This window comes from Lacerta agilis, chromosome 5 (genome assembly GCF_009819535.1).
Source record: "Lacerta agilis isolate rLacAgi1 chromosome 5, rLacAgi1.pri, whole genome shotgun sequence".
NCBI classification, from domain to species: Eukaryota; Metazoa; Chordata; class Lepidosauria; order Squamata; family Lacertidae; genus Lacerta; species Lacerta agilis.
Genome location: NC_046316.1, coordinates 7,350,365 through 7,362,295, shown reverse-complemented (window position 1 = coordinate 7,362,295; position 11,931 = coordinate 7,350,365). Strand labels below are relative to the sequence as shown.

General features: G+C 49.2%; 1 protein-coding gene across 1 annotated transcript; it reads left to right on the top strand.

The window, feature by feature from the left end:
- Positions 1–9,797: 9,797 nt before the first annotated feature.
- Positions 9,798–11,543, top strand: LOC117046237 (potassium voltage-gated channel subfamily A member 6-like). The gene has a single exon (XM_033148035.1). It carries the CDS (start codon positions 9,798–9,800, stop codon positions 11,331–11,333), a length of 1,536 nt encoding a protein of 511 aa, XP_033003926.1. The 3' UTR covers positions 11,334–11,543.
- Positions 11,544–11,931: the final 388 nt, after the last annotated feature.

Sequence of the window (11,931 nt, the reverse complement as noted above, 5' to 3'; positions counted from 1 at the left end):
CGATACTAGTGTCAGTTGTTTTATTCAGGAGTACGATATGCCAAGAAAATTCTGTATTTTTTAGATTTTCGTAATGAGGGTGCCAGACCCCTGCTCAAGAGTATGTATCTATTGGATCTGTGTCCCTTGCTTTCAGAAATGTTAAACGTATTGAGCTAAGCACTCCAGATCAGCAGAGGATCAATACTTTAGAAGTGAAGCTGCCTTTGATTTCTCTTCCACATACCTAACAATGAGTGGTAGTGGTTTTTGCTCCATTCTGTCAGTGTGTAGGACAAAGGCATTGTGCCTCCTGTATACAGTGGAGTCCCGCAATTCCAGATTTCAGTATCAGAATTAGCAAGGCTGGGTTGCACGGGCTGTTGTTGCTTTGTCTACACTTCTTTTTATCCTTACAACTGGTCCCAATCCAGTGCCGGCGATGCTGAACAGTTTCAGCCTTTGTTTGTTTATTAAATTTCTATACCGCCCTTCATCCGTAGATCTCAAGATGGTTCACGACATAAAATACAACATAAAAACACAAAATGCATAATAAAACAAGAATAAAAGGCGAAAACCAGTAACCCCCCCTCCCACAAACACATTTCAAAGGAGTATAATATGTTAATCAACCAAAGGCCTGGTTGAAGAGGGATGCCTTGGGGAGAGCATTCTGCAACCAAGCGCGGAGCCACTGCAGAAAAGACCTATCCTTGTGTTGCCACCCTCTGGGCCTCACATATCGGAGGCACACAAAGAAGGGCCTCAGAGGATGATCTCGGGGTCTGGGTAGATTCATGGATGAGAGAGGTCTTGCTCTGAGCCAACCTGGCATCCAGCAACAGCAGCCGCAGACCTGAAGGCTGGCTGATAGGACAACTGCAATTCCCCAGGTTGAAGGAGGGGCTGGCATATGGCACAGTCTTAAGTATCTGCCTGTGCTGTGTGCCCCTTTACCTAGCCTGCTCCAGCTCCCAACTCCATACCTCCTACCTTGAACTACTGTGATTGCGGGTCCCCCTTGCTCTCCCCTGCTCCTCTCTTCCCAGGCACATCCTGTGCCCTTTTATTTAAAACAAAGGCAAAACCAAACCAAAATTTAAAAACACTTTTAAAACAGTTGGGGCACTAAAACCAATAATAGAGCCCCCAACAGCTGCAACCCGGGAGTTGGTTGCAGCTTTTTTGCAGCTGGAGTGAGTGTACCCTACCCACTTCAAGGTCACATGGAGGTTATCACTGTTTTAGCCTCATAGTTTCTCAAGGTAGGTAGGTAGGTCAGGCTTAGAGGTGAGACTTCACTTTGCTCTCCTACTCTGGGCAAGGATTTGAATAATTGCCTCCATGATCCAAGTCAAATACTATTTACACTTATTTGCAACGGCACTCCTACATAGAAACTGAAGGCAACCTTATTTCTTCAGCAGCAGATGCCCTGCTATATACTATCTGACCAGTTACAATGGTACCTCTGGTTACGTACTTAATTCATTCCGGAGGTCCGTTCTTAACCTGAAACTGTTCTTAACCTGAAGCACCACTTTAGCTAATGGGGCCTCCCGCTGCCGCCGCGCCGCCAGAGCACGATTTCTGTTCTTATCCTGAAGCAAAGTTCTTAACCTAAAGCGTTATTTCTGGGTTAGCGGAGTCTGTAACCTGAAGCGTATGTAACCCGAGGTAACACTGTATTTGGATGAAGGGCTGGATGGGACGGTCAACACATTTGTGGATGACACCAAATGGGTGCCCTCAGAAGATTCAATATGAGCTTAACAGGTTGTGAAGCTGGGTCAGAAGTAACAAAATGAATTTCAGTTGGGATAACTGTAAGGTTCTGCGCTTGGGCAGGAATAATCAGATGCACAAATATAGGATAGGGGACACCTGGCTTGACAGCAGTATGTGTGAAAAGGATCTAGCGGTCTTAGTAAACCACAAGCTTAACCCGAGTCATCAGTGTGATGCAGCAGCAAAGAAAGTGAATTGAGTTGTAGGCTGCATCGACAGAAACATAGTGTCTAGCTCAAGGGAAGTAGCTTTGGTCTGACTGCCTGGATTCCTGTGTCCAGTTTTTGGTCTCTGCAGTTTAAGAGGGATAATGACAAGCTAGAACATGTGCAGAGGAGAGTGACCAAGATGGAAAAGGGTGTGGAAACCAAGCTCGTGAGGAACAGTGGTTTAGCCTGGATAAAGAGAATACACTTCATTGCACTCCATATTGGTACGTCTGGTCTAAAACTGACTTGGGTTTTCTGCTCTAACTTCAGTGAAGAGCATATGAAGAAAGAACAATGCCACCCTGGATCATAGAGAATCACAGTCAATACTTCGTTTTCCTTCAGTTTTTACCCCCAAAATAAAAATCAGATTGTGAGTAGGAATCCTTCCGAAATTCTCTTCAAATAAATCTTCTGTGGATTTGGGGAGTTCTGAGTTCCTGGGTTGTTTCTGACGTTCCCACCATGTTAGAAATCCACTGTTATCCACTGGTTTTATTTGCTAACACATGCCCAGCTCCCCCAGAGCAGGTGCTCTGGAAACCAGAACTATATGACCCAGGTTCTTGGGACGCCAACTGAGAAACGGCCTCAGTTAGAAGGCCTCAGTCTTCTATTCTGGGAGTACAATAGCAATTGAAGGAGTGTCATATTATCCACAAGAAAGTTAAGAGAAAACCTTGAAGGGGACTAGGGACAGAGAGCTATCTGTCCAGGGCCTGTTTGAATCCCTTTTAATGTGTAGTAACCTCTTTAGCTATTTTGCACGGTCTTCAGTTACCTCATTTCTTGAAGCATCTACTATGGATCAAGGAGAATGAGGCCTTCCGTGTGCCTTTCCCCATGAATCTCACACACCAATGGCAAGAATACAGGTATGTATCAGTAAAAGTGCCAAAAAGAAGATGCAGATATATGTAGAATCACATACAGAATTTCCAGTCATTTTTTTCCTTAACTTCTGGGATATATATATATATGTTTGGCTGGACCAAACATTCCCTTGCATGTCCACTCTAGCAAAACAAGGAATGTTGTACTTGGCTGCTCCCAGTGGAATGTTTGGTCCAGCATGTCTACTCTAGCAAAACAAGGAATGTTGTACTTGGCTGCTCCCAGTGGAATGTTTGGTCCAGCATGTCCACTCTAGCAAAACAAGGAATCTTGTACTTGGCTGCTCCCAGTGGAATGTTTGGTCCAGCATGTTCACTCTAGCAAAACAAGGAATGTTGTACTTGGCTGCTCCCAGTGGAGCAGCCAAGTACAACATTCCTTGTTTTGCTAGAGTGGACATGCAAGGGAATAGTTACAGGTAGGTATCTGAAGAAGTGTGCATGCACAGGAAAGCTCATACCAAGAACAAACTTAGTTGGTCTCTAAGGTGCTACTGGAAGGAATTTTTTTATTTTGTTTTGTTTTGATGCAAGGGAATGTTTGGTCCAGCCAGTCGAAACTTCCTATTCCTCCTGGCCCGGAGCATCCTTCTTTGCATGTGACTAGTGGGTGGGCGTGACCTTTCCAAACCTGGTAAAAGGCTAAGTCACGCTGCCACCTTCCTCTCTTCAATCTCTTTCGTCCCGTGAACTTCCTGGACTACTGCTGGCTGCCAAGGTTATCTCCCATATGGGGTAAACCTGTTTGTACACGTTTGTAACTTTAAGCTTAAAGGATCACACTGTGCTCTGCCTGATCGTGAGTAAAAACTACTTTTTGTTACTTATGAGTAAGACTGTTGTGTCTTTATTCTTTTTGGAGGGATTGAAAGAGGTCTTACCAGGAATATTGGAACATACCGGTATCTCAATCTGGGCAAGCCAGATTGAATTGTTTACTGTCTTAAGAAACTCACACAAGTTTGCAACCAGCTCTCTGCTGCATAAGAAGCGGAATGCACTCTGCTAAGTGAAGAAACTTGCTAGCACAAGTTAGGAAGGATATTGATAATATATTCTCTCCTGCCACCCTCAACATTCCCACAATATAGACAAGAAGATTGAAGAATGGTCACTCCACAACTGCAGTGGCCATTCACGGGTTAAACGTTGCAAAGAGAGAAAGAAACACTTATTTTGGAACCCTTCTTTTCAAAGCATCTTTATTAGCCTGCAGAACTGTATGAGAACCATTCTCAATATTTCAAAGCAAACCTGGGATATGCAGTTTGCATTAAAAATGCAACAGCCTCCAGCCATTTGACATGCGCTCTTTCCATAAAAGATTAAGAGGTTTTTTTTATACATATATAAAAAAAAATTACGGTTCCATTATGGCACAAGAATCCCTCTCTCAAAGCTCAGAGAAGGAATTACAAGAGAAATGGGATAAATTATGTAGGGCTGTATCCCAGTCATCTGACAATATAATCTGTCTTCCCATTAAGGCACAGGAGCAGGTTTATCATGGCCACAACAGTGAGACTTGTCTCAGAACCTTCGCATTGTTACTGACCTCAACCTTGGACTAAAATAAAAATTAAATTGTAAACCAATCTGTAGCTATTTCCACCTCTTGTCTTTGAAAGTTCGCTGGAAGCGTTGGCTTTCCTTTCTTTGCATCCAGTTGTCACGAGTGTCTATGAAATGAGAGACGGTTCTCAGAGGACTTCTGCTGCTTGCCCTTTGTGCAAATGTCATTGGACTCCAGGTTTGATCCATAAAGATGGATTTCCATGCATGGACTTCTCCACACTGCTCTTCACTGAGGGCTCTGCAGGTGACAAGACACCTTTCAGGTGCTAAGCACTTGGAAGACTTGGGGCACATTCCCCCGGCACAAATTTCCATTTGTTACTTTACATTTAGGTGAACTTTTGTAGGGGGGCTGGGGAAGACTCTGGCTCTTGCCATCAGGGCTTACTCTGAGCTACGGAGTATCAACAGGACCCACAACAATGTACATGGGTTGGGACCTCCGCAAATTGAGGTAATGGGGCCGCAATCTCACTGGCGTTGTGCTTTACAGTTGCCCTGTAAACAAAGACTTTTTTTAAAAAAAAAGTCCTCAGCTGCTATTTAATTGCATTCACACAGTCAGGATAATGTATTATTTAACTCTATAATATTTCCCCCAGCTACTTGCTCTCACTGAAAGCGTCTCTGACTCTACTGCTACTGACTCTGTTGAAAGACCCTCTTCCCACAAACCACACCCCAAAGGCTGCAGCAGCAGTGTTGGCCTACTTGCCAAATTCTGCCAGTTCTAGCCTCCACCCCCTGCCAAACTCAAGGGCCAGGGAACTTGGACTCATAAAATTGTATGGTTGGCAAGGGACTCCCAACAGTCATCTCGTCCAATCCCCTACAATGCAGGAATCCACCATACAGGCCAAACCTGCACAGTGTCCAATTTGGTCTTTCAAGGCCTTTCCCCTCAAACCATACCCACCCCACCTCTGACATCATACGTGACATCAGTTCTGGGCCAAGTACTGCTGTTGCTTCAAGGGAACAACTGGGAACTGAAAACGAGCTCCTGGTTATTCTTTTGCTGGGGCCCATCAGCTGACAGTTGGGGAGGGTGGGACTTGCTCTGGAGGGGGGGGGAAGCACACTGCTCCTTGAACCTCTGGTTTCCAAAGGCTTAAAAAGCAGCCTGGAACCTCTGGAAACTGGAGATTCAAAGAGCAATGTGGAGTATGTTTCGCCTGGTGAAGAGGAGACTCTTCAATCCTGATTCTGTGGCACTATGATGTCAGAGAGAGAATATGTGATTGACAGCTGGGCATGCCCACCCACTTGTCGAATTTGGCCCTCCGCCAACTAGAAAAGTTTATCCACCACTGATGCATAATATGTTTCTGCATCTCTGCCCTAGCTTGCTTGCCAGGCTCTCTTTCAAACTCCGTTTAAGACACAGATTCATAGATAGAATCATAAAGTTGGAAGGGACCCGAAGGGTCATCTAGTCCAACCCTCTCCATTGCAGCAATCTTAATTAAAGCATCCATGGCAGATGGCCACCCAGCTTCCGTTTTAAAAACCTCCCACGGAGCAGACTTCACAACCTCCTGAGCTGTCTGTTCCACTGTTGAACTGCTCTTATTGTCAAAAAGTTCTTCCTGGTGTTTAGTCAGAATCTCCTTTCTTGCAATTTGGAGCCATTGGTTTGTGCCCTACCCTCTGGAGCAGGAGAAAACAAGCTTGCCATATGACAGCCCTTAAGATACTTGAAGATGGGTATCAGATCTCCTCCCAGTCTGCCAGTCTTGGTAGACCATAAACTTGACATGAGTCAACAGTGTGATGCAGCAGCTAAAAAAGCCAAAGCAATTCTGGGCTGCATCAATAGGAGTATAGCATCTAGATCAAGGGAAGTAATAGTACCACTGTATTCCGCTCTGGTCAGACCTCACCTGGAATACTGTGTCCAGTTCTGGGCACCACAGTTCAAGAAGGATACTGACAAGCTGGAACGTGTCCAGAGGAGGGCAACCAAAATGGTCAAAGGCCTGGAAACGATGCCTTATGAGGAACGTCTTAGGGAGCTGTGTATGTTTAGCCTGGAGAAGAGAAGGTTAAGGGGTGATATGATAGCCATGTTCAAATATATAAAAGGATGTCATATAGAGGAGGGTGAAAGGTTGTTTTCTGCTGCTGCAGAGAAGCGGACACGGAGCAATGGAATCAAACTACAATAAAGAAGATTCCACCTAAACATTAGGAAGAACTTCCTGACAGTAAGAGCTGTTCAACAGTGGAATTTGCTGCCAAGGAGTGTGGTGGAGTCTCCTTCTTGATTGCCCTCCTCTGCACATGTTCCAGCTTGTCAATATTCTTCTTAAACTGTAGCACCCAGAACTGGCCACAGTATTCTAGGTGAAGTCTGACCAAGGCAGAACAGAATGTTGCTATTACTTCCCTTGATCTGGACACCAGACTTCTGTTGATGCAGCCTAGCCTATCATTAGCTTTCTTTTGCTGCTGCATCACACTGATGACTCATGTTCAGCTTGTGGTCCACCAAGACCCCTAGATCCTTTTCACATGAACTGCTAGCAAGCCAGGCGACCCCCATCTTATATTTGTGCACCTGGTTTTTCCTGCCTAAGTGCAGAACCTTTCTTTTGTCCCAACAGTAATTCATTTTGTTAGTTTGTGCCCCGTTTTCCAATCAGTTTAGGTCATCTTGAATCCCGATTCTGTCTTCTACAGCATTACCTACTATCAGGGCCGTTTTAAGCATATCCGGCGCCGTGGTGCAAAGCTCCCTCCGGCGGCGCCCCCCCCCCCCCGTTTCCCAGAGTTGTCCACCTTTTTTAAGGGAGGATGGCGTTCCCAGTGGGGCTGGAGGAGGCGGGCAGCGGCTGGAGGGCAGCTCCTCTGGCGGGGAAGAGGCGGGGGCTGGATTCTGTGCTTCCAGGCTCAGCTGGCCACTTTGCGCCACGGTGGCCATGGCAGATGGAGGCTCCAGGCGCAGTGCTGCTTTGGCGTGGCATGGCGGAGGCTGGCGAGGGCGGTGAGCTGATGCTGGGAGGCGCCGCGTCCAGCCTCCGCCTCTTCCCTGGCGCCCTCCAGAACTCGGCACCCTGGCGCCCTGCGCCACTACCCTCTATGGGTAAGACGCCCCTGGCTACTATGTTGAGAATCCCTTCACTCAGCTGCCTCCAGCCCCTCTCCATAATTTCCTCTTTCAGTCTTCAGCTTTGGACGGACTCCACACACACTCTTGATCTTGGCTTCATCAAGAGCTCGGCCATCTCTGACCTCTAATGCAGAATCTTCTGTCTGGTAAATGCCTCATCTCCTTCAACAAGGAACATCGTTCATGTGCAGAACATTTCCCCTTCGTGCTCATTCTGTAACCTGCATCCCATTGACGTAGTGGCATTCGCTAAATCATTGCCCCCTCTGCTACCACCTTCTGCCTTTAATTCACACCCAACCCCTTGACATATTTGTCCTCCAATTCCAATGACATATTCAGCTCTCTTGTCTCCAGCTATGGCTCAGTCTCTTTATAGAAGACTGAGTATCTCTAATCATGCCCTCTGGAGGAGAAGAAGGCTATGTACACATTAGTGGTTTAAAAAACGCTTCAAGGTCATTTCCCCCTGCTGAATATCAACTCCTTTTTTTTTTTTTTTTACATTGGTGTACACACCAGAGAGGGAGCAGGGGAATTTTCACCCAATGCGCATTAATTACCTGATATGTTTCCCTTCAATGAAGGGGTCATCTGCAAATGTGCAATGGCTGCTTCAAACAGCTCAGCTTAACCTGCGCAAACTGGATGGAAGCTGGTTCGAAGGCAAATGCTCCAAACGACAGCATTTCTCAAGAAACCACAGGATACGTATGAATCGTGGCTAATGTCATGTGTGGTCTGCTTTGCACATCAACAATGGGAACACACCAGAGACGAAGCAAGTGGCGATGTGTGTACAAAGCCCAAAAGAGTTGACTGATTTTTGTCCAGTATAAAATCATCTCCGTGTCTGGCATGTTTTTGGCTAAAGAAACACATTATTTCTTCCTGAAGCACACCAAGCCAGGGCATCTTCAGTGCTTCTTCTCCATGCAGGCTGTGATGTCCTGCTAAGCCCTGCCTCCTCTCCTCTTATCTCTGTCCAAGGCTGCCTCATTCTTTAGTTAGCTTCAATTTACGTAATATTTGCCCTGCTGTCTCCGCTTCTCTCGCTCTCCCTTCATCTCCTTCTCCACCTACTTTCAGATTACTGGCTCCAGCCCTTACTTTTGCCCCTCACAGAAGAGGAGATGGGGAACCTGTGGTCTTCCAGATGCTGTTGGACATCAGCCCCAGGCAGGCAGAGCCAATGGTCAGGGATGATGGTTGTAGTACAACATCTGAAGGTTCTCCCTGCCTGACCTAGAGTGAAAGGGCAGGTGAACAAAGAAACAAAAGCAGTCACTGCTGCTTCTTGAGCCACCTCCAAGGTGGCCTCATTTGCCCTGTCCCTGAGGGCAGTAAAGCAGCAAGGGAGAGGGCTAGCGAAGGAGAGAAGTTGCCAGGTGCCACTTCCATCACTCAGGTGGGCAAACACCTCCTCCTTGCAAACCTCCTCCCACAGACAGGAGCAGAGGAGTCGATGGGGAAGCTTCAGAAATGAGCATGCACAGAGTGCACCTGCCACACCAGTGAGGAGGAGCCTCTGTTTGCATACAGTAAGGTCATTCCACAACTGGTAGCCTTTGTACAAACAGCTCGTCTTACAATCGCCTCGCCAAGTACAAACAGATCTACAAATTCACGCGTATGCGTGTGTGTGCGCGCGCGCGCGTTCGCGCGACAAATTCCAGAGGGGTCATCCCGTTAGGCAGGCTGCGATAGACGGTAATGGATTTGCTTTAAAGTCACTTCGGCACCAGATGAAACAAAAAAAAAAAATCGTCCCCAACCGCCCCGCCCCGTCCTATATTTTGCCAGAACAAAGGTAGCAACGCTCTCACCTGCGTTGCCTCGTCCAGAGGGGAGAGAGAGCGAGGAGATCAGGTGATCCTGGTCCGGGGTCCGAATAGATGGCATTCTGGTGCCTGCCTCCGCCTGTGAGCGCGCAGAAGGAAGCAGGCAGCCAAAAGGAAAGCGGAGTGCCGCCGGTCCGACAGAGGAGAGCGGCGGGGAGGAGCAGCAGGAGGAGGAGCCGAAGAAGCACCGGCGGGGAGCGAGCGCCAGACGCGCCCGGAGCCCGCCAGCAGCAACAGGAGGAGGGGCGAGGCATCCTCGGAAGGCGCTCGATCGAGAGAGAGACGCCGCCGAGGGCGAGGGAAGGTAGGAGGCGGGCGGAGCCCCGGGCTGCCCGACGGGGCGGCCGGGCGGGAGGAGAGCCAGGAGGGCGCAGCAAGGGCGCTCCGGCGGGCTTCGATGGCGGGGCCGGAGGATCCGCCCTGGGGTGTCCCCGGCCGCGCGGAGGCGACGCCCGGCTGCTCCCCCGAGTCGAGCGGCGTCGGGGGCGAGCGGCTGGTGCTCAACGTGTCCGGGCTGCGCTTCGAGACGCTGCCGCGCACGCTGTCCGCCTTCCCGGACACGCTGCTGGGCGACCCCCGGCGCCGCGCGCGCTTCTTCGACCCGCTGCGCAACGAGTACTTCTTCGACCGCAGCCGGAGCAGCTTCGACGCCGTGCTGCACTACTACCAGTCGGGCGGCAGGCTGCGCCGACCCGCGCACGTGCCCCTGGACCTCTTCATGGAGGAGCTGCGCTTCTACCAGCTGGGCGAGGAGGCCATCGGAGCCTTCCGCGAGGACGAGGGCTTCATCGCCGAGGACGAGAAGCCGCTGCCCACGAGGCCCTTCCAGCGCCAGCTGTGGCTCCTCTTCGAGTACCCGGAGAGCTCGGGGCCCGCGCGGGGCATCGCCATCGTCTCCGTGCTGGTCATCCTCATCTCCATCGTCATCTTCTGCCTCGAGACCTTGCCCGAGTTCCGCCTGGAGAGCAAGGGCGGCAGCTACGGAGAGGAGCCCCTCGAGGACCTGCTGCGAGAGGACGACTCGCTTTCGTTGCAGTCCGATGGAGGGAGCCCGTCGCCCGCGCGCCCGCCGTCCAGCGCCCGCCCCTTCTTCACGGACCCTTTCTTCCTCATCGAAACGCTCTGCATCATCTGGTTCTCCTTCGAGCTGCTGGTGCGCTTCTTCGCCTGCCCCAGCAAGCCCGAGTTCTCCAGGAACATCATGAACATCATTGACATCGTGGCCATCATCCCTTACTTCATCACGCTGGGGACGGAGCTGGCTCAGGAACAGCAGAAGAAGGAGCAGCCGCAGGGCAGCAGCAACGGAGGCCAGCAACAAGCTATGTCCTTGGCCATCCTGAGAGTCATCCGCCTGGTCAGGGTCTTCCGGATCTTCAAGCTCTCCAGGCACTCCAAGGGGCTGCAGATCTTGGGGAAGACCCTTCAAGCCAGCATGAGGGAGCTGGGCCTTCTCATCTTCTTCCTTTTCATCGGCGTGATTCTCTTCTCCAGTGCCGTTTATTTTGCTGAGACCGATGACCCGGAATCTTTGTTCACTAGCATCCCAGATGCTTTCTGGTGGGCAGTAGTGTCCATGACCACGGTGGGCTATGGAGACATGTACCCAATGACAATTGGGGGCAAGATTGTGGGGTCGTTGTGCGCCATTGCCGGCGTGCTGACAATCGCCCTCCCTGTGCCTGTCATTGTCTCCAACTTCAACTACTTCTACCACCGAGAAACTGACCAAGAGGAGCAGTCCCGCTATACACACGTCACTTGTGGACAGCAGCAGTCTCCTTCTTCGGAGCCCAAGAAAGGGGACAGCAACCAGACACTCAGTAAATCAGACTTTCTGGAGGCGCAAGGTTTAGAATCTGCAAAATACTCCAACTTCATTCCAACCAGCAACCACGCCTGTAAAGAGAACAAGCTGCTGACAGAGGTGTGATCGCTTCTTCCATCGCCCTCAGCTGAACCTGCTGGCTTCAAGCTGTGCAGACGAGAAAACTGCAGCTGATCATCTTTGCATCGGAGGAGCGGAAGAATGACAACACTTGTTTGTCTGAATGGAAATGATTTGTGCTCCTTGGAATAAAAGCTGCTGTGATTTGGACATTGACTCCTTCATTTATGTTGCTTCATTGACTTCTGTAATAAGTTGCTTCATTTTCTTCCCCAATCACGGGGCATTCATTACCTGTTGTGTATCCGTTATTTATTTATTTTTCTGGGGGTGGAGAAGATTTTATTCCAGCGGTTGCCTGCGGATGGATCTACTTATCTACTCACAGAAGCAAAAGCAATATGCCACATCAAGTTTGCAATTAGGCTAGGATTTGCTACACCCTCGAGTTCCACTGCCAGCCTTACATTTCTTTCGGCCACATCAGCCCCAACCACTGGCTAACGCCTTTGAGTAACGAAAGCTTTCGTCCAGAATTGCAGCATGCAATCTCACAAATTTTCCTTTGTATTCATGTTGTGTCATGTTGCGCTTGTTTTTTGAATACACACAGCTCTGAGTAGCTAATTTATTTGCGATGAAA

Excerpts from the sequence above, each read along its gene's own strand:
- LOC117046237 (XM_033148035.1), top strand. The coding sequence starts at position 9,798 with ATGGCGGGGCCGGAGGATCCGCCCTGGGGTGTCCCCGGCCGCGCGGAG.